Raw genomic sequence first — 19,797 nt, 5'->3', positions numbered from 1 at the left:
GAAGGGAACGGAACGAAACAGAATAGAATATAACAGCACAGAACAGAACAGAATGGAATAGAACAGAACACCTTGATTGTCATTGTACAACAGGTATACAAGAAAATCGGGAGTCATTTTAAGGCATGTTAAAGAAGAGAACAAAAAAATGGAATAGTTCCAAGGTGTGGAACATGAATGATTTACTCGAGAGCCTATCAGTCATATAGTATCTGCTATGTAGAGTGAAAAGCTGAACGATTGATGATTTTTTTCTTTTGTTTGTATTCTTTTGACATTTTTGCTCTTCGACTGTGAGAGTTTGGTCAGGTAAAATACGTGCCTCGGCTCAAAAGTAGAGCCTTCCCATTTTCCTTACCTGTGTTTGTGTTCCAAAATATGATTTATTATAAGAACAGTACATTAGGAATCCACATTAAGGGAATACGGTTAGTCCACGCGCGCCGACGCTGGCCCTCATCCGAGGTAGGAGGACCCCGTCCAGATCACAGGACTAAGCCATGACGAGCCCGCTCACTTGACGACTCGGGAGATCACCAAATGATTCCCGAGCGCGGCATCGCTGCTGCTCACTGCTCCCCTCTCCCCCAGGGGATGGATTAAAATCACATGGGGATGGGTTAAATGCAGAGGACAAATTTCACCACACCCAGATGTGTATGTGACAATGATCATTGGGACTTTAACTTCTTAACTTAACTTTAACTTTGGTGACTGTGGGATCCGCCGCACTATGACAACTTGTGTTCTCTTTGGATGGGCAAGGACAATAGGACTTTTCCACGTCACGCTTGGATCGCACACGAGCGACATCCTGCTTTTCTCCACTCGTCACGCATCAAGATGGAGATGGAGTCTCGTCATAAAGGCTTTGAGTCGCGGGCCGTTGCAGCTCCCGGCGCCAGTTCAAACGGAGCTTTCTTCACACGGAGCGAGGGCTGCTGGGGATTTAAACATGGCAAAGCTGGCTAACTCTTCTTCAAGTCCTGTGATCCCTTCACTCAGGCCCCCATCCATCCCAGCCTAATCCGACGACTCCGCCCGCCCCCCCTCAGAACCCTCCCCGGGGGTGGTCGGTCGGTCCGGAACGTCCGCAGATAAAATGCTGTAGTTAGCGTACGAGGCGCTCGCATTTCTGCCTTTGTCGCCAGCCGGCTGGGCGCTCAAACCGTCGCCGAGGCGACCGCCGTTTCCCCGCTTCCGGACTCGGCCGGCTTCGGCGGCTGCGATCCCGTTGCGTTCATCTGTCAAATGGGAGCCCGGCTGCAGAGGGGCGGAGTCCAACGAGTCCCGCCTCATGCCCTCGCACCGACCGCTGGCAAAGTGGAAGAGCATCGCCCCGAACAGCGAGCCGGCGAAGAAAACGAGGACATAGAAGGCCACCACGTGACGAGTGCATCCCGACAGGGCTCCTGCGGTGCCGGGGTCCTCCAGCGTCAGATGATAGGCCGCTCGACGGCAAGGGGCGTGCTCACGCATTTGTCCTTCCTGAGTAGGGAACGGAGAGAGACTCTCAATTGTAAATGACTGGAGAAGGTTGTATCAAGAGTGTCCATGTCAACGGTATCAATTAGAAACTAAATCATGGAAAGTTGACTTCTGCGCCCCCAAGCATTAAAAATTGAGCATTTGGTCTTATGGGGCCATTTTGATTCAATGACCAAAAGTACACAGTACCTAATACATTCATGCTCGGTCGGGCTGGACAAAACAAACAAAAATAGTTATGTACGTATCCTTATGGCAGTAATGGCCTGTGAAATATACGTACATATCCAAGTTCAATAAGTTTCTGGTGGAATTGTTGTATGCTTTGACCTATTTGACTTTGACCAATCAGGTGCGATTGGCCATGAAACGGTATACGGGGCCCAAACGTTTGACCTTTATTGATAACATTTCCCTCGTCTCCTGGGTACCTGGCACGCACAGATGTAACTTCCCAGTCCGTCTTTGGTGACGGTCACCTCCAAGTCAGGGTGCCGCTGCTTGGTGAGACTGTTGCGAGGGTGCTCCCAGCTGCAGGGCCTGGGAGACAGCTGGGCACAAGGCAACACCACACGCAGGCCCAGCGAAACACGCAGCTCCTTGATGGGCGGCGAACAGCGCTCTGCTGTGTGACCAGTCACATGACAAAGGCGAATAGTAAGCACTGGCTTCGTTTCTTTTCAAACATTTTGAGCCTTCTTCATATTTTCTCTGCTCAGCCGCTTTGAGTTCAGCACCGCTTGACCAATACAAGAAGAATAGCATTGTGAGGAGAAACGCTTCTGAAAATGGATGGATGGATGGATGGGTGGATTGGATGGGTGGATGGGTGGATTGGATGGGTGGGTGGGTGTACGTGGTTGGTTTATGGGTGGATGGATGGATGGTACGTGTCCAACAAATATACCTTCCTGGTTGTCACATTTCCTCACGGCTTCTTCCGTTTTAACTCCATGGTCGAGCCTACACACACACACACACACACACAATGCTTATATGTGAAATAGCAGCGGCATCTGGATAGCGAGCTGCCCGACTTACGCCGCTGCGGATCGAACGCAGCCTTCCTTGCCGACGTCCCACTCGCAGCCCAGTTGACGGAATCGGGTGCACAATTCGCAGCTTAAAAAGAGCGCGCATTCTTGCGCCTGGATGCGCGCCAGAGACAGCGGGCCGCCCACCACAACCCAACCCTGGCAAACGAGAAATGGCAGGAAAGCAGCCGTCCGACTGGCACGTTGACGCAGGCAGCAGGCGGGCCGCTTACTTGGTACAGCAAAATATTGTTGACCGGCTCTGTGGCCTCAAATAAAGGAATTTCCCGGAGTAAAGTGGTATTCTCGCCCAAGACTGCCACCTGATGGAGCTCCCCAGAGTCTGGTGATGTAACAAGCATGACGGCGTACGTATGGCTACACGTGTTTGATGTGGGTGCCTTTTACCTGTTCCCAGGTGGAGCAAGGCCTCTTCTCTCTGGCCCTCTCTGGGGCCGATCAGCGTGACGGCCAGTTTGGTGTACGCCACCCCCTTTCTGACCAGCAGGGGCGCCGCGTTGACACTCTGCTGCACGAGGGGGTGATTCCTCACGTATGCCAACAGGTTGTCGGGCATTTTGAGGGAGGAGTCAAAGCCGTGTGCCTTCAGCGCATTGTTCACACACTGACAATGCCGGCGGAGGAAAGAAAAAGCATGAGAGCCCGTCTCACGTGCTCACAAACACTGGCCGATATCTACAAGTCAAATTCTCAGTCATTGCTTGTGCTTCGTGGGAGATGTTGTTGTTAGATCGATCAATATCGTGTGGCATCCACGTTGGAGTAGTTGTGGATTTTTCATCATAGCTAGTTTCCTCTACTGGCTTTAGAATTCACGTTTTTCCTTGGGTTTTATTTTTGAAATCATGCTTTGCTTTTATTAGTTATGCTAAATAGTTGGAGTAGGTGACAAGCGTGAGACTAAAAAAGTCACTAGCTCAACTACATTCACGAGGGAGTAAGCTAGGATTCTCAAATGGCTTTTTGACCTTTCTTCTTCTTACGTCAGCACGTACCGCGGAATAAACGGTTAGGGTGAACACCGAAAGCCGACGGATGATGTCCGTTGGCAGCGATGAAGGACCTTTTTTGACCCTTAGTTTTCGAAACATGAGACGCTAGTCGCATTTCCATTTGATTTGGTCACTGAAATTGTTTGATCAATTTTAGAATTGCTCATTTCATTGGTTTTGGTCACCTAAAATAACCCCGGTGTGACAACGGTACGTTAGCTTCTTCCTTTGTAACATGCCAAAAGATGGACAGCATTCCGCCGAGAGGTCAGTACCTGGCCAGGCCTCGGCAAGCCCGCCGGTGCGAGCGCGTCGCTTTTGTCGCTGCCTTTTCTAGACGGGCCGTTCATCGCCGCGACGATGTCCGACACGCTGAAAACACACACCGCTGACCGCTCGGGTTCCCTAGAGCACGGACGGAGGGGTGAGACCAGAGAACGGTCCGTCGTAAAGTGAGACCGCTCGATTCACCGGCTCGGAGTTTGCTCCCTCGGCTTACCACTGTGTGGTGAAGAGTCCGTAGAAGTGCGTCGTGCCGGCTTCTCCAGGAGAATGCCGCAAGGTGAAAACGTCCACCAGGACGTCAAAGCGCCGATGTCGGACTTTGTCCTCGCACACCAGCTCCGCCTTGAGAAAGGTGGTCCAATGTTGCTGCAGCGTCCGGAGACCTCCCACGTCAGACTGAAAACAAGAGAAATGCATCATACCTTTGTCATCAATTGCGACGGACTGTCGACGGCACGCGTGCCAATTGAGCAAGCAGACCAAATGGCGTCGGTCGCTCCACCGGGACTTAATGGATAAAAGCCACCTCTCACCCTGCACACGCGTGCCACTCTGGGCACCCGGACTTTGGAATAAAAGTTGTACTCCTGGGCCGCCTCGTTGAAAAAGAAGTAGATCCTGTCGTCCTCTCCCGTCTCGTTATTGTCGGCCGACAGCGCCACCGCCGCCGAGCTCACAAAGTCGGGTTCTGCGTGGCAAAAGCGCACCGGCGGGCATCAGGGCGGCGACACTCTCCGCGTCGGCACGGCTAAGCGCGCACGCCGTGGCCTCACCGTCAAGCCAGTGCACTTTCTGCTCACTTCGGACCTGCTTCTGCTCCGGACCCGTGGCCCGGGTGATATCGAACTCCGTCCCGCGGAAGTTGATGGAGGTGGCGGCGTACAACACGTCGCCTTAGCGCACGATGGAAGGATATAGAAAGCGCTTGAGGCGAGGACGTCGCGAGCCGCGCCGGCTCACCTATCATGACGGCTGTGTGTCGCTTCCTGGGGTCAAAGGGGACCTTCTTCCTCCCCATCTCCACGATCACATGGCCATCGGCATCCTTCCGCAGGGTGAGGGAGGAGATCTCCTGCGGGAGGGATGGTCAGGTAGGAGGACAGAAAAATACAAACTATTGACAAAAAAAAAAAAACACACACACACACACGCACCAGATAGGCACACTTTGGGTCAAAGGCATGCGTGCCACACGCGTAGATGTGGCGCCCATCGGAGTGAAACTCCAACAGCACGATGTAGTTACGGCACTCACCCTGGAGAGGGAGACAAACGAGCACCGCGCATGCTGAAAGAAATCTGATATACGGGCATTTACTCATTTGCGTTGCCGTATGAATGCGTGCGCTACGAATGGCTGAATGAGAGGCACTGAAACGCTTTGGGCAGCGTAGCTCGAGCGTTGTAGGAGCGCAGTCCATTTGCCGTCTTTGGTTATTTCACAGAGATGCAACTTTGACGTTAAAACGCTGAAAGACACTGCGTAAGTTTACCACTAAACCAAAGCCAAAGCTAGCCATCTCCCCACATTTAGGATTGGTGCGATAGCACCCAAACCTGTACTTGTCCACAGACTGCACGAGTGTGACTTTTATCAGAAGCGAGAATCGCCACTTCCCTCCTCCTGAGCGTCTTTTGGCTTTGCAGGTGGAACCGCCACCGTGTCACTTCCCGTCTCTCTTTTGATGGTGACGATGGCACGCTCTCACCTCAGTCTTTCCCTTGGCCATGCAAGTCTTCCTGCTCTCTTGCGGCACGTCCCACACCACCTGAAATGGGGAAAAGCATCATTTTCACACCGCTGGGGGCGACGATCAGTAGCGATTGGCCAATCACCGTGCGGACGGGTTCGTTCAGCTTGTTGGTGTCCAGCGCCACGATGGTGTCTCTGGCGCCCAGGAAGAGGAGACCCGACGCGGGATCGAGCAGCAACGTACTGAAGTTGGCCACAGCCCCAAACTCTCGGCGACTTAAAACAGGGTCTGCGGTGAAGAAAAAACAACAACAAATGTCGACCGTCCCAAAGGGGAGGGGAGAACAGAGACACAGGCGGACGGGACAGATCCTCACGGACAGTGGGCAGAAAACACAAGGGAAGGGGAGGGGAGATGAGGGGAGGGGGGATGAGGGGAATGGGAATGGGAATGGGAATGGGAAGGGGAAGGGGAAGGGGAAGGGGAAGGGGAAGGGGAAGGGGAAGGGGAAGGGGAAGGGGAAGGGGAAGGGGAAGGGGAAGGGGAAGGGGAAGGGGAAGGGGAAGGGGAAGGGGAAGGGGGTTCTAAGCGTGAGCCTACTACGCGAGACCCGCTGCAGAACGGACCAAGAACAACGGGGGCAGAAAGAGACAGGAAGCAACAGTCGACACCGACTGGTGTCTAATACACCCGAGCAGGCTTTAAAAACACAAGGTAACAAAAGAGGGAGCAGGTGACAGTCCCAGCCTTGCCCTCTTTTATGGTTGATGAACACAACGAGTTCAACCCTAACCACTCGCTTCACAATTAGGGGTGTAAATCACGGGTTTTGTCACGATACGATATCATATCGATACAAAGAACAACGATACGATATTTGCCGATATCTTAAATCCTGCTGTGATTCATTCACGATACAGTGCTCTACGATCGATATAGAACAATATCCTGATTTATTACAATTCATACGCAAAATCAACAAGGTACTGCAAACTCTTTATTTAGGAAATGACAAAGGGGAGCGAATTTCCTTCCTCGTCTTCTTGGACACTATAGCCATAGCACCAGCCCAGGAGCCGCGTAGTTGTCGGCTCCCCTTTCACGTGCCTGCTCCGCTCACAACACAACAAGCTGCGCACTGCTCCCGGAAAGAGGAACCAAGCAACAATGAACTGGATTTCAAAATAAAGTCGCGTCTAATCTCCGAGGTAAAAAACGGGCGATATAGATCGATGTTTACGTTTAGCATCGATGCCAACAAATCGTAGAGAATTATATCTATTAATTGATGTGTATCGATGAATCGTTACACCCCTATTCACAATGCCTCCAAGTACTAAGAAAAGCTTCCTGACTGGACGAGCTGTCTCCACACACAAAGTGACATTTGACGCCCGCACACAAAACGGAGAACTCAGATGACAAGAAGCAAGCGCCTCATCTTGAAGCTAGGTGTCATCAGCGCCGCAATTGTCCACGAATTGTGTTACCACGTTTGCACCAAGCGACTCGTGGGAAAGTCGGCCCATAGAGTTGATACATTGAGCGTGGCTGCTGCTGGCTAATACGAGTACAACTGTCTCTGCTGACTGACAAACATGCTGGACACGCACACTACTGCACTGGGTGCGACAGACCAGAGAGAGGAGGAGGAGGAGGAGGAGGAGGAGGAGGAGGAGGAGGAGGAGGGAGGACGCACCCGTACCCGTCCAGCCGTCTGCTGTTCATTCGATGGCAAAGAGTGAAGAGGAGTGTTCCGAGTCATGAACGCTGTTAACACTGTTAATCATTTGTCAAACCAGTTCAGAGGACCAGGCTACAACAGTGGTGCCTATTGTGCATGCACGTCTTCCAATATGGGCAATGACATCACCAAAAGCAGCATGTGCACAGTGCACACACGTGCGCGCACACACACAACATGTCAGGATATAAGCAGCAATTGAACGGAGCTCGCGCGTGTGCGTCCAACTAAAAGCCTCTTAGTGGATGCCACTCGAGGTCATCTCGCTCTTGGTGCCTTGCATTTTCACCCGACACTCCCATTAAAAGCAACCAGACTACCGAAAGCCATCGGCATGGGGGTTAGTGAGGGATTGGGGGGGGGGGGGGGGGGGGCATTCAATGAGAGGTTGGCTCACACACGAAGACCACTCCCGCTACGGGGAATGTGTACGGCTTTTGCTCAGCTTGTGCCAGCTTCTTGCCATTAAGGACTTTCGTACCGCCTGCAACCCGAATGAGCCATCCCCACCCCCATCAAGTAATGCGAGTATATGGTCGAAGATCCATTACTCAGCGTTGTGTTTGGGTGTGTGTGTGAGACGGTGCGCTCTCGTGCAGCATCAAAACCGGTTCGATCAAAGGTGCTCGCGGTTCAGCTGTGAACTGGTTCGACCTGACTGGTGAGGGAAAGTGTGTGCTCGTGTACAAGCGGCGCTGGCTGCAGCGTCTACAAAAAGCTTTGTCTCAAATTGGGGGTTTTTTCCAAACCAAAACGATCCCGCCCAAGGGAGGCAAATTCAAAAGGCAGAGACATCAATGTTAAAGACTTGAAAAAAAAATGTGACATTATTTTCATGGAGCTTAATACTAACATTTAACGCTAAATGCCATCCACGGCCAAGGGATTTAGCATTGCGGTCAATATAAGCAACAAACGAGGCATACGAGCAGACAGTCGCTCTATTTGCGCATCACGATACCGCGTCTACAACAGATCTATAGAGTCGTTCTGTTTGCCCCGTTGGCTACATCCGGTAGCTGCTGCCCAGCGTTTTACCCTGCTAAGTTAGCGGAGCATTTTCTGGCGGTGGTCGCCGATACGACAGTGTACGAGGGGAAAGTAAACCAGCTGCACCTCACAGGCGTGACACATGTACGACGCGTAAAGCTGTCAAATACACGGGAAAGACGAACAATGCTCGCTACTTGCTGCAACTGCTGTAGCGTCAATGGAAAGGATGGCTTTCACGCGATGGCTTGACGCCAAACGAGCGGCAGACGGGTATCCTCGGAAATACACAGCGACAAATGCGCGACAGCCGAGTACGCCGCCTTACCCGTGGAAGCGCTTTCTGCTTTGCTCAAAGTCAAGGGCAGACCTTTTGACACAAGCCTTCCTTGCAACTTGTGTCTACATTGTGGAAGCGTGTGGCGTGAAGATGCAAAGTTAAAAGCAACAGGGAAGGCAACATCTTAGGCTCACACGCACAGTCCAGGCCTCCTGCCCTACATACAAACTAGCGATGAATGATTGCGTTATCACGGAGTTGCCGTGTCATTCCGACTGTCCTTCTTTGCAACGCTTTCCAGAAAACAGGAAGCCCGCGGGGCAAATGTGCGCCGCTGACCTCGCCCGCCTACACAAAGAGGGTGCTTGTCGACGAGCCGGGCTCGCCTCGCAATCAGGATGCTTTTACACCGTGGCAGTAGCGATTCACGAAAGCGGTCCCGATACTTTTTCACATTTCTGACCTCTTACGCTGGCCTGGAGTTTCCGCTCAATCTAAGCATTAGCTACGAGTGCCGAGTGTGGAAGAGGAGCACACAAATGCCACGAATGCCACGGTCGCTTCAGCTCGTCTGGGGATAATAAGCAATACTTCTACAATTTTTATGTTCTCATCACTCCGCATGCTTCCAGTTTCCATCAGATCGCAGATATGCACTGAGGCCAAAACTTGTGTACTCTTCCTCAAAACTATGGGTGTGTGTGGGGGGGAGTGGTTGGGGTTCCGATAGCACGTCACCTACCCTCTATACTGCTCAATGTGACCGGTAATGTTGAGACTACGGGAGCGCTTTGTCTGGAAATGATTCGCACAAACGGGGTTTTCAGAACCACAAATATAGCCATGATTCTCACATGCGCTTTTCAGTACCACAATAAGAGAGAGCGTGGCTGTTTTTTTGTGCGCCTGCATTTAACAGGATTTATCATCTGCCAATATTCATTTCTGCTTCTCAATTGTTACATGTACGTTGACATCCCTGGAGGTGGCTTTCCCTTGAGATGGAAGACCTTCTGCTGCTACCGCCGAGGATGCTGCAGGATGGCTGAAGAAAAAGCAGCAGCAGCAGCAGCAGCAGCAGCAGCAGCAGCAGCAGCAGCAGCAGCAGCAGCAGCAGCAGCAGCAGCAGCAGAAGAACAACCTCTTCTGGCTTCCAGGAAAAGCAGGCTCGAGGCAACCGAAGCACAGTCTTATTCTCTTTCCCGACTTGTTTTTACGTAATAGACTAAGAGATCAGATAAAGGCCCCTTTACCGTTGTTCAACTTCCAAAAGCTTGTTCCTGTTCACCAGGGACAGCAACAATCCCTCCTAACGGATGGAGTAGCCTTTCCACACACGTTTAGAACCCGTGGGTGCGGGCTTGTCTGTGTGTGTGTGTGTGTGTGTGTGTGTGTGTGTATCTTGAAACTGCATGGAGAAAATAAATGAGCGCCCGCTGACTCACAAACACATATTCAACAATTTACAAACTAAGCCAATTTTCAAAATGATGAATCATAGTACTAAATGCACACACGCACACACACGCACGCACGCGCACGCACGCGCACGCGCGCGCACGCACACACTCGCACACACACGCACACAGTAGCTCGCCTTGCCATCTTTGGCTCAACATTAGGGGCCACATCGCAGTGTCACTAAAGGCTGGTGTGTTGGTATCGGAGCTTTTTTTTATATAGAGTATGAATCGTGTGGAGACCAATTTCTCCCTATATTAGAGACCACACAACTTTTAGGTGAAATGTGTTCCAAGACTGTTAAAAGAATACTTTAAAGACGACAAATAATTGGTACTTAAAAAATACTTTTCTCTGAAACTCGTGCCATGTTCAAGAAAGTTCCCGTTGTTTAATAAGTAGCCGCTAGTACTCAAATATAAGTCTCCGTCTGCAATGACCCCGCTAGTTTCTACCAAAAAGAACAAGAAAAACACACCCATCGTCACCCAACCATCGTTCAGCTGTGCGACCGGAGAATATTTGCAGCAAGTGTAGCCTATCGAACATAGTGGTCAGACATACAGCGCACTCGACAACGAGATCCAAGAGAGCGTTCACTCTACTTACATTGCAGTCCGCTCAAAGTCGCTGCCCGGAAGGTTCCGAGGAGCAAACAGCACACCGGGAGACAAGCGAACATCACCCCGGCCGAAGTCATCCCAACTCGGCTTTTGTCTCGCTCAAGTCTCGGTCCGGACGGAGCTCCAATCGCGTTGTGATTCTTATTCCACCTATAAGTACGGGGGTTTCAGCTGCGGGGTCTCCTCGCGTTGATTCTTGACCGCCGAGTGATGAAGCCGCACGCGATCGATTGCGGTTAAAACGTTTCTCGCAGAACTGCTGCCACATCGCCCAAGGAGCACCCAGGAGCCGCAGCAGGTGGAGGCTGCGCGGTGCACTCGCCGTGGCTCGTCCGCCTGCGCGCGCGGCCGGAAAAGGTGTCCTAAAGTTTCACCCCGGTGGTTAGAAACTGTAACCAAAGTATTGTCGACAGCCAAAGGTCGCGTGTATGGGTCTGCGGAGAGTCCCACCCTCCGAAGCATCAGGAGAATACTTGGAGAGATTGAATAAGAAACAATAAATACTTTTTTTTTTAAATGCAAGGGGCTGGTGTTTGTCAAGTATGTCTGCGCAGGCGTGGTGACCCGCACAGAAGTCAACGCCTCAAGGATGGAAGACTCCGCCCCCCGCCCCTCCTCGGAAAAGGCAGCGCACAACAGGTTAAAGCTGGGGTTTGACACATCGAGGCCCGGGAGCCAGATTTGGCCCGCCACATCATTTTATGTGGCCCGCAAAGACAAATTGTGCATCACATTCGTGTCATTACTAGAATTGCAAATTGTCTTCACTTTTAATAATATCTTTTTTTTTAAATATTTGACCAGTTTTTACTCGTCTGGTTTGAAAATGAGTTATTTGCACATTTGTTTTGAAGCTTTTACTGTATGTAATTTGAGGTGCTCATACATTTATTTGGGTTAACAGTCATAATAACCCTCCGAAAGAAGCTATGACTACAATGCGGCCTGCGAAAAAAAAGAGTTTGGCACCACTGATTTAAATCCAAGGTTAGGGTTTTAAAGTAGGGTTTGGTACTAGGGTTAGGGTTTCAAAGTAGGGTTCAAAGCTAGGGTTAGGGTTTCAAACATGGGTTTAAACTTATGGTTAGGATTTCAAACTAGGGTTTCAAACTAGGGTTAGGGTTTCAAAGCGGGGTTTTATACTAGAGTTAGGGTTTCAAAGTAGGGTTAAAGCTAGGGTTAGGGCTTCAAAGTATGGTTTCATTCTAGAGTTAGGGTTTCAGAATAGGGTTTAAAGCTAGGGTTACGGTTTCAAAGTAGGGTTTAAAGCTAGGGTTAGAGCTTTAAAGTAGGGTTTAAAGCTCGGGCTAGGGTTATAAACCAGGTTCATACTATAGAGTTAGGGTTTCAAACTAGGCCCTAGTCACTAGGGTTTAAATCACAGGTGTCAAACTCAAGGCCCGGGGGCCAGATACGGCCTGCCAATTCATTTTGTGTGGCCCCCGAAGATAAATTGTGCCTCAAATTCGTGTGTCATTACTAAAATTGTCTTCACATTTATTAATCTCTTTGTTTTTAAATTGGACCAGTTTTTACTCGTCTGATTTGAAAACGAGTTATTTGTCTGTCTGTTTTGTAGCTTCAACTGTATATAATATGAGGTGCTCATACATTGATTTGGGTTGACAGTCATAATGGCCCTCCGAAAGAAGCTATGACTACAATGCGGCCCGCGAAAAAAAACAGTTTGACACCCCTGGGTTTAAGTCAGTGCTTCTCAAATAGTGGGGCGGGCCCCCCTGGGGGGGCGTAGTGCCATACCAAGGGGGGCGCGGGAACATGTTTTTCTTTTGGCTGTATTAGATTAAAGGGTAATTACACATCCACTGCAGTAGGTGGGGGTGGCGGTATCACTGGAAGAGTATTTGCTCTACAGCAGCACTTTGAATCTGTTCTGTTACAGACTAAAAAACACTGTTATTAATAAAGTTATTCTTTATTGTAAGTTGATCTTTCTTTTTTATTTATTTTTTGTTTTTCCTTTAATGTTAATAACATGGGGGGGGGGGGCGCAAAATGTTTTCTTCTTCCTGGGGGGACGTCACAGGAAATAATTGAGACGCACTGGTTTAAGTGAAGACGTGGGAACGACTTGTTAACAATAATTATTAAAATAATTAGTTTGTCCCCTAGCCCAAAACTAATAAATAAATAAATAAATAAATAAATATATAAATAAATCTTCATGTATTTGTATGCATTGGATTTGACAGGTCCTTGTCCACTTGATATCAACTTTGGCTCTACTACCTGTGCAAAATGTGGCGCCCCTAGTGGAGAGTTAGTGAACAATCCAATCACAATCGGTCCTCTTTTTGAGTTGGCTGAATCTATACACCTGCTAAAGTAAGTGACGAAACGTTTGTTATATGGTAAATGTACCCTTCAATCGACGAATTGAGACTTTGTGAAATGTAAACACGATTTTGGCAAAATTGTGTGACCTCAACATCGGATAACTTTTCGGGCGAACATTAGCATTCGTTCATTAGCATTATGCTAAGAGTCGTTTCGTCCGTTCGCGGCCGTACTGGACCGCTTGTCTTCTTCACAAAACGCGTTGTGGGTGGTGAAAAGGACAGATAGGAACACCAAACTCGTGTCCACACTGCGCTGCCTTGACGTCGTTGCTCGTAGATCTGTGAAACGAAAGGGCCTTGAAGAAAGTACGGTTCGAGCGGGCGAGCCATTCATTTGTATGGGAAAAGTTTATTTCTGTGAATGCTCTAGACCAGGGGTGTCAAACTTATTTTTGTCGTGGTCCGCATCATAGTCATGGTTTCCTTCGAAGGGCCATTGAAATTGCCAACCCAAATAAATGTCTGAATGTCTCAAATTATATATGGTGCAACAAACTCAACAAACTAGTGAATGACTAGATGAATTACTAGTTTTCTAAACAGACTAAGAAAAACTGTTAACATATTTTAAAAAGATGAATGGTAATAAAAATGGCTAGCAATAGATCTATTTTTTAAGTGAAAACAATTAGTAATTTTAATATTGACATATGGATTTGATGCACAATTTGTCTTCGCGGGCCACATAAAATGATGTGGCGCTGGCCCCTGGGCCTTGAGTTTGACACATCTGCTATAGACCAAAGGAACCCGGCTGCACTGCACAACACCATATTTATTTGCCAGGATTTCCCATCGTAATGTCTGGTGCAATTAAAGAGCTTGTTTTGAATTTTTGTCATCTGTTGGTGACAGTTAAATTGTTGCTCTGAAATGCTGTGTGCCGTGCATGTTAAACTAATACGCCACTAAAAAAACTTGTAAACAGCACGAGTGTCTGTATGAAATTCAACCCTTGATATTCAGCAAGATGAAAAATGATTTACTGGTGTCAAGGATCGGATGGAGCAGGGCGACCAAATGCAACTTGGACCAGGGTTTATTGGAGAAAACAAAAACAGACTCGGCAAACTGACATGACTTAACAAAATAACTAGAGGACTAACTGACAGGGACGTGAAACAAAGGACGTGAAGGCATTAAACGACAACACACAATGATCCGACGGGGCGTGAGGGGCAGACAGGACTTATATACATGACAGGTAACAAGAGGTAGGTGAGAATAATCAAACTAGTCATGGGCACACAGGAGGGGAGGGAGGGGCGAGCACACAGACAGAAACCATGACAACAGACACATAGTAGACGAGACGTGACAACTGGGGAATTTTGAAATATCACCTTTTCAACTCAAGCCATCCATAACGAAGCTTGAGCCATTGGCAAACTAGATTCTGTTTTGATTGAATCAGACCAAGGTATTTTGGTTGAAGTTTTTTTTATTTTTTATTCTGTAGTCATCCATAGCATTGGATATTGGGATGGAGGGCTCATTTGTGTTATTCCTGGTTCTTATTGCCTCCTTGTGATCCACTAACATTTTCTTTTTTAACATGTTCAATCAATATAAGCACTTTCTTCTTGTGTTTCCAGGTGACATGGATTGCAAGAAGGCTTCCGGTCTCTCTAACACCGCATTTCTACGGCAACCAGCCCGGGTCTTGATTGTTGACGCCGTGCCGCCACGGTGGTCCGACACCCGCGCGGTTCTCTGTGATGCTCTTGAGAACTTCCTGACCATGGTCTGTAGTCTGAAGGGCCCTTCTAGACTTCCTTTCCTCAGCGTGTTTGCCATCGGCGGTCAGCAGCAATGTCTGCTCCCTTTTGCGGTAATCAATCTATCCATCCATCCGCTTTATCGTCATTACCTTGCCTCCCCTTATCATTTGTGTGTGTGTGTGTGTGTGTGTTTTTTAGAAGGTTCGGGGTAACCTGCCCAGGTTGCTTTCCTGCGTGGCGGCCTTGCGGGCAATCCCGGGCAAAGGCGTCAACACAGAACTGGCCAGTGTAGGCGAGCATCTGCGAAAGACTGTGCTGGACAGCCACAGACAATTTCACCAATACAGGAAGTTCAGCGGAGTCCACGTCCAGGCCAACATATCTGTCGAGGTGAGGTAAGGCGAGGCGAGGGGGGGGGGGGTGGTCACAAAGCGGCTTAGTATGCAAGGATTGAAGACTTTGAAAGGGCTGTCTCCTATGGCATGCTTCACTTCTCCTCAGCTGCAGCCACACCATTTGAAGTGTGGCTGTGAGCCTACTGCTTCTATTTGGAGCTCGGCAACATCCCATCATGATCATTCTTTCATGTTCTCTCGGGAGAGGGAATACAAATTACACAAGAGAGCACATTTATGTTGTGTCAAATAGTGATGGTCTTGAACCAGGATGACGTCGGGAACGGGCGTTGTCCTAAAATCACACACGTAGTATGTTACCTTCCCTAACCGTGTCCCCAAAGTGCAAACTTAGCTTCAAAGAGTGCTTTATATGTACATGTTTTTTATTTTGTTTTTGTTTTTTATGAACAGGTTACTGTGGTGACCAGCCGTCCAGGAACAGGCGTGGTTAGTCTTTTGAAAAACGTGCTCAAGGACGATGACCTGGAGCCAATCAATAGTTTTCTGGTGGTGCAGCTCGACAGTGAGGTGGATTGGGGTCAAGATGAAGTCCTGCCTCAGGACCCACGTCAGATTTGTAGTGCGGGTAGGAGGCCCTTGATTTTTCTTTCATTTGTGCCAATAAGAGAAATGTGTCAGGCTTCGGAGGGAGTGGGAAATGGAGCAGGGCGACCATGTGCAGCTTGGACCAGGGTTTATTGGAAGAACTCGAAATACATAATTGGTACACTAACCTAACTCCCTGACAAAACAAGACTTACTGAAAAAGACGTGAAAGAAAAAGACATCATGACGTTAACACAACTATAACTAGACAGACTGACTGACCAGGACGTGAGACATGAAAACAACAGGACCTGACAACAACACACACAACAACCGGCAAGCAATGATCCGACGGTGAGCGAGGGGCAGACAGGACTTAAATACAAAACACGAAACACGAGGCAGGTGACACAGGAAGGGAGGGGCGACGCCAACAGAAACCATGACAACCTAGCAAAACTGGGGACGAGACATGACAGAAGCACCCTGACATGATCCACGGACATGAGCACACAGACAGACGGACGAAACAATAACATGGACGTGACCGAGGACGAATCATGACAAAATGTTTTGTTTTGTTGTTATCCGTCACGCATTTAGTTTTCCCTTGAACGCTTCCAATTTTGTCTTGCAACGCACAAAATCTCTGGCATTGTATCTCGAGTGCCGTTTTCTCTCTTTTGTTCTCGGTGTTCTTTCCAAGCCTCTGCTCATAAAGCAGACGTGCCTTTGAGGCAATGAGCTGGCTGGCTGGCTGGCTGGCTGGCTTGCGTCACACTGCCACCAATGTGACAGCAGTCGTGTTGCGTGCCGGACCATCAATGGGTTATTGACGACACGGACATGCTATTTGCTACCGGCCGTGTTGGAAAAGTGTTGGCCTGCGTGAGGCCAAACAAGTAACATCGTAAAAGAGAAAGAAAGCTCTTTCATACATCTCAAAGTTAATTTGGCTTACTTTGTTTACGAATCCAATTCAGTTGTAATGAGAAGAGAAAATGCAGCGGCTGGCAAGTGTGTGATGGGGCAAATTCCTCCCGCAGAGAGTCTGGTGCTGGTAGACCTGCGACAGGTGGCCAACAGTGTGTTTGCTGTGGAGGGCGTGCTGAAGGAATGGCTTCGAGAATATGGCGTGGACTTTGAACACCTCCACCTTGCCCTGCCGAGCCCGCGGGGGAGTCCCGCTGCAGGTCAGGAGCGACGTGGCAAAAACGTCGTCATTCTTGCCGCCCGAGACGTGAGCGTGGCTTTTTGGCTCCGCTCTAGTGCACGTCAAGTGCGACGTGCGGGAGAGCGTCATCAGCCCCAGCCTTCTCCCGCTCAGCCCCGAGAAGCCCGATAGCCTGGGAGACATCGTATCTGCCTCTCCAGCACCACGGAGGATGAGAGCAATCAAGTAGGATTGAGAAGGACTCATCACGAGTTGCTTTTCTATTCACATGGGGGGGGCTGTGTCCACCGTTTGTGCAGCCGACTGAACATGAGCGTTCCAATCCACCGTGTGCTTGTTGTCTATTGTGCGTTCTCTTTGACAGCACACTTTTTCCAAGAGCTCCCGTTATGTCGACATACGAGACGGGCCTAAATGGCACGGACACGGATTGCGCACGTGTCGGCAGCCGCTCGGTCGAACAAAAGAGGAGACAAATGACGACGTTTACATTTGCCAGAAGGACCTCCTATCTTGTGTCCGCAGGGCTCTGCGCTCAGGCGGCGTGTGTCAAAGCATGTTGTACGGGCTGCCGCTCGTCGTCACCCCGACCACCTGCTGGCGGCTCAACTGGGACGAGATGGAGAGTAACCGACACGCCTTTCAAGCTCTCAACCGCACGCTGCAGGTGCGTCAGAAACACCACCGCTGCCGCCGCCATATAGCGAGTCCCCAAAGCCAAGCCACGCTCTCCCCGAACTTCCGTTTCAGGACCATGACCAGGTTTTGCTGCTGCAGGCGGGGCCGAGCGACGGAGGCGGCCCAGGTGCGTGGCCGTTGTGGTGTGCGCTCGTAGTTGGAATTTGTTTAGACCTGACCTGACTTTGTTACCCCGAGGAGGTCCAATTCTCTGGGCTATTTGTTGTTATTTCCAATGGTGGCCTTCAGTGCGTGTGTCTTTGCGTGCCACAGATTTACGTACTTTCTATTGCCTCCATCCCTCACCGTCCCTCGCCATGCTGCTGAAACCGGTCGTCTGCCAGGAACTGTATATGCCCGGCATTCACTCGAAGCCGCTGCAGGAGCCTCCGCCCGAGGCCATGCGGCTCATCCGGGTAAAATGGCTTTTGTCTTCTCTAGAATTCCATTGCAGAAGGGATGGCGAGAGGCAGAAAGCGTCACTCACACTCGTTTCGTGTCTTGTCGGTATCAGGGTTGCCTCAGCCAGATCAACGAGGCGGCCGTGTTGAGCCCTTGCTGTCTGAGCAGCAACCTCTACCAATATCTCAGGAGCATCCCGGTCACCGAGCTCCACCGTCCCTCGGGGTGGGCTTGACTTCAGTTGTGTTTCAGTAGGCTCGGAGTTGAAAACACGTGACAATCAATGCCATGCGTCCGTCTATTGTCTCTAGTGAGTCAAATGCGCACGCCGCTATCCAGACGTACCAGCGTCAACCAGCAGGGGGCGTCGAAGTCGGCGGGCAACCCCGTCAGGTAAACACATCGGTGGTGTGGCAATCCTCGGATCCATTTACGTCAGAACGTCTTTTGTCAGCCGAGATCTGCTGAAAGCGCTGAGATGTGACTCACTGGCCCGATAAGGCCGCCGGCATACAAATACGTGTCGTTTCTTCCCATCTATGCTCAAAATCAAACTATTAGAATAGTCATTAACCACAAGAACAATGATGACTTAAATATTATGCTCATTCCTGATGACTTTAGTGTTCTCCTCATTGAAAAAGTATAGCCATTTTATTCTCAAAATGAGGACAGTAACCCAAACCTTTGAACGGTAGTGTGCGTTGCACGCATCGGCCCCGGTGGAAATGAAATGGGCACGTTTAGTCTTTGGTCTGCTTGCCCGCCGTCCCAAATGCAACACAAACATATACATACATATATATATACATACATATATATATATATACACATATATACATACACATAATACACATATATATATATACACACACACATATATATATACACACACACATATATATATACACACACACATATATATATATACACACACATATATATATATACACACACATATATATATATACACACACACATATATATATACACACACACATATATATATACACACACACATATATATATACACACACACATATATATATACACACACACATATATATATATACACACACACATATATATATATACACACACACATATATATATATACACACACACATATATATATATACACACACACATATATATATACACACACATCATCATCATCATCATCGGCAGTCACTCGGAACGAGTATGACGGTCTTCTTTTCAGGGTCGTCTACTTGTGGGTCCGCAGGTGGGCGTAGAGGCCGATCCGGGATCCACATATTTTTGTGCAGTGTGGGCAGGGGAAAGTGGCGGTGGGTTGTGGTCGTGCTGGAGCCAGTTTTTGTCTTTCCTTTCGGAGTTGTCGTTTGGTTTCTGCGACACGGCGGAGTTCCTTTTCGTGATGTGCTGCACCTTCTTGCACCGCTGCCCTCCAGCAGTTCCTGTTCAAGGCGATGCGCTCCCAGTCCCGAGATGTTATTTGGAATTTCTTGAGATTGGTCTTGAGGTTGTCCTTAAAACGTTTCTTTTGCCCGCCCGGGGCTCGCGGACCTCTCTCCAGCTGGGAGTATAACATCTGTTTGGGGAGGCGGGTGTCAGCCATGCGGATGAGATGTCCTGTCCATCGGAGTTGGTGCTGCATTATTAAGGTGGTGATGCTCGGTATCCTGGCTTCCTCCAGAACGCTGATGTTTGTGCGTCTGTCCTCCCATTTGATCCGGAGTATTTTCCTCAAGGTTCTCTGGTGGTGTTGTTCAAGAGCTCTTAGGTGCCTGCTGTAGGTTGTCCATGACTCTGCCCCGTAAAGTAAGGTGGGGAGAACCACAGCTTTGTAAACCAGGAGCTTGGTGTCAACCCGGAGGTCTCGGTCTTCGAAGACTCTTTTCCGGAGTCTGGCATACGCTCCACT

General features: G+C 49.3%; 2 protein-coding genes across 5 annotated transcripts; one reads left to right on the top strand and one right to left on the bottom strand.

Moving 5' to 3' along the window:
• Nucleotides 1-363: 363 nt before the first annotated feature.
• Nucleotides 364-11,171, bottom strand: sema4f (sema domain, immunoglobulin domain (Ig), transmembrane domain (TM) and short cytoplasmic domain, (semaphorin) 4F). 4 transcript variants are annotated; one of them, XM_061289362.1, is made up of 15 exons: nucleotides 10,599-11,171; nucleotides 5,657-5,802; nucleotides 5,530-5,589; nucleotides 4,975-5,076; nucleotides 4,781-4,892; nucleotides 4,594-4,713; nucleotides 4,354-4,508; nucleotides 4,035-4,216; nucleotides 3,811-3,940; nucleotides 2,931-3,147; nucleotides 2,756-2,865; nucleotides 2,530-2,681; nucleotides 2,396-2,451; nucleotides 1,920-2,113; nucleotides 364-1,488 (listed from the first exon to the last, which is right to left on the bottom strand). In XM_061289362.1, the coding sequence occupies exons 1-15, from the start codon at nucleotides 10,687-10,689 to the stop codon at nucleotides 1,024-1,026; spliced, it is 2,292 nt and encodes a 763-aa protein (XP_061145346.1). In that variant the 5' UTR covers nucleotides 10,690-11,171; the 3' UTR covers nucleotides 364-1,023. The 4 variants fall into 4 exon arrangements, with proteins under 4 accessions (XP_061145346.1, XP_061145422.1, XP_061145508.1 ...); XM_061289438.1 differs by having other exon boundaries at nucleotides 1,920-2,110; XM_061289607.1 differs by having other exon boundaries at nucleotides 1,347-1,488; nucleotides 1,931-2,113.
• A 3,401-nt stretch (nucleotides 11,172-14,572) lies between these two features.
• On the top strand, nucleotides 14,573-18,359 carry m1ap (meiosis 1 associated protein). The gene is made up of 10 exons (XM_061288034.1): nucleotides 14,573-14,803; nucleotides 14,892-15,083; nucleotides 15,503-15,677; nucleotides 16,684-16,830; nucleotides 16,907-17,036; nucleotides 17,337-17,478; nucleotides 17,562-17,616; nucleotides 17,763-17,905; nucleotides 18,004-18,116; nucleotides 18,203-18,359. Exons 1-10 carry the CDS (start codon nucleotides 14,573-14,575, stop codon nucleotides 18,357-18,359), a joined length of 1,485 nt encoding a protein of 494 aa, XP_061144018.1.
• Nucleotides 18,360-19,797: the final 1,438 nt, after the last annotated feature.

The sequence above is a fragment of the Syngnathus typhle genome, linkage group LG1 (assembly GCF_033458585.1).
Source record: "Syngnathus typhle isolate RoL2023-S1 ecotype Sweden linkage group LG1, RoL_Styp_1.0, whole genome shotgun sequence".
Classification (NCBI taxonomy): Eukaryota; Metazoa; Chordata; class Actinopteri; order Syngnathiformes; family Syngnathidae; genus Syngnathus; species Syngnathus typhle.
The sequence above is the reverse complement of the archived record's forward strand: the minus strand, read 5'-3'. Positions and strand labels throughout refer to the sequence as shown.

What these genes read in the sequence shown, in the direction of transcription:
- sema4f (XM_061289362.1), bottom strand. Translation starts at nt 10,689, where the DNA reads ATGACTTCGGCCGGGGTGATGTTCGCTTGTCTCCCGGTGTGCTGTTTG. An exon ending in CTTGCTCCACCTGGGAACAG is followed by an intron (nt 2,866 to 2,930) that starts GTAAAAGGCACC and finishes TTACATCACCAG; the next exon opens with ACTCTGGGGAGCTCCATCAG. An exon ending in GAAATGTGACAACCAGGAAG is followed by an intron (nt 2,114 to 2,395) that starts GTATATTTGTTG and finishes CTGGTCACACAG; the next exon opens with CAGAGCGCTGTTCGCCGCCC.
- m1ap (XM_061288034.1), top strand. Translation starts at nt 14,573, where the DNA reads ATGGATTGCAAGAAGGCTTCCGGTCTCTCTAACACCGCATTTCTACGG. An exon ending in AGGCCAACATATCTGTCGAG is followed by an intron (nt 15,084 to 15,502) that starts GTGAGGTAAGGC and finishes TTTTATGAACAG; the next exon opens with GTTACTGTGGTGACCAGCCG. An exon ending in AGGCCATGCGGCTCATCCGG is followed by an intron (nt 17,906 to 18,003) that starts GTAAAATGGCTT and finishes TGTCGGTATCAG; the next exon opens with GGTTGCCTCAGCCAGATCAA.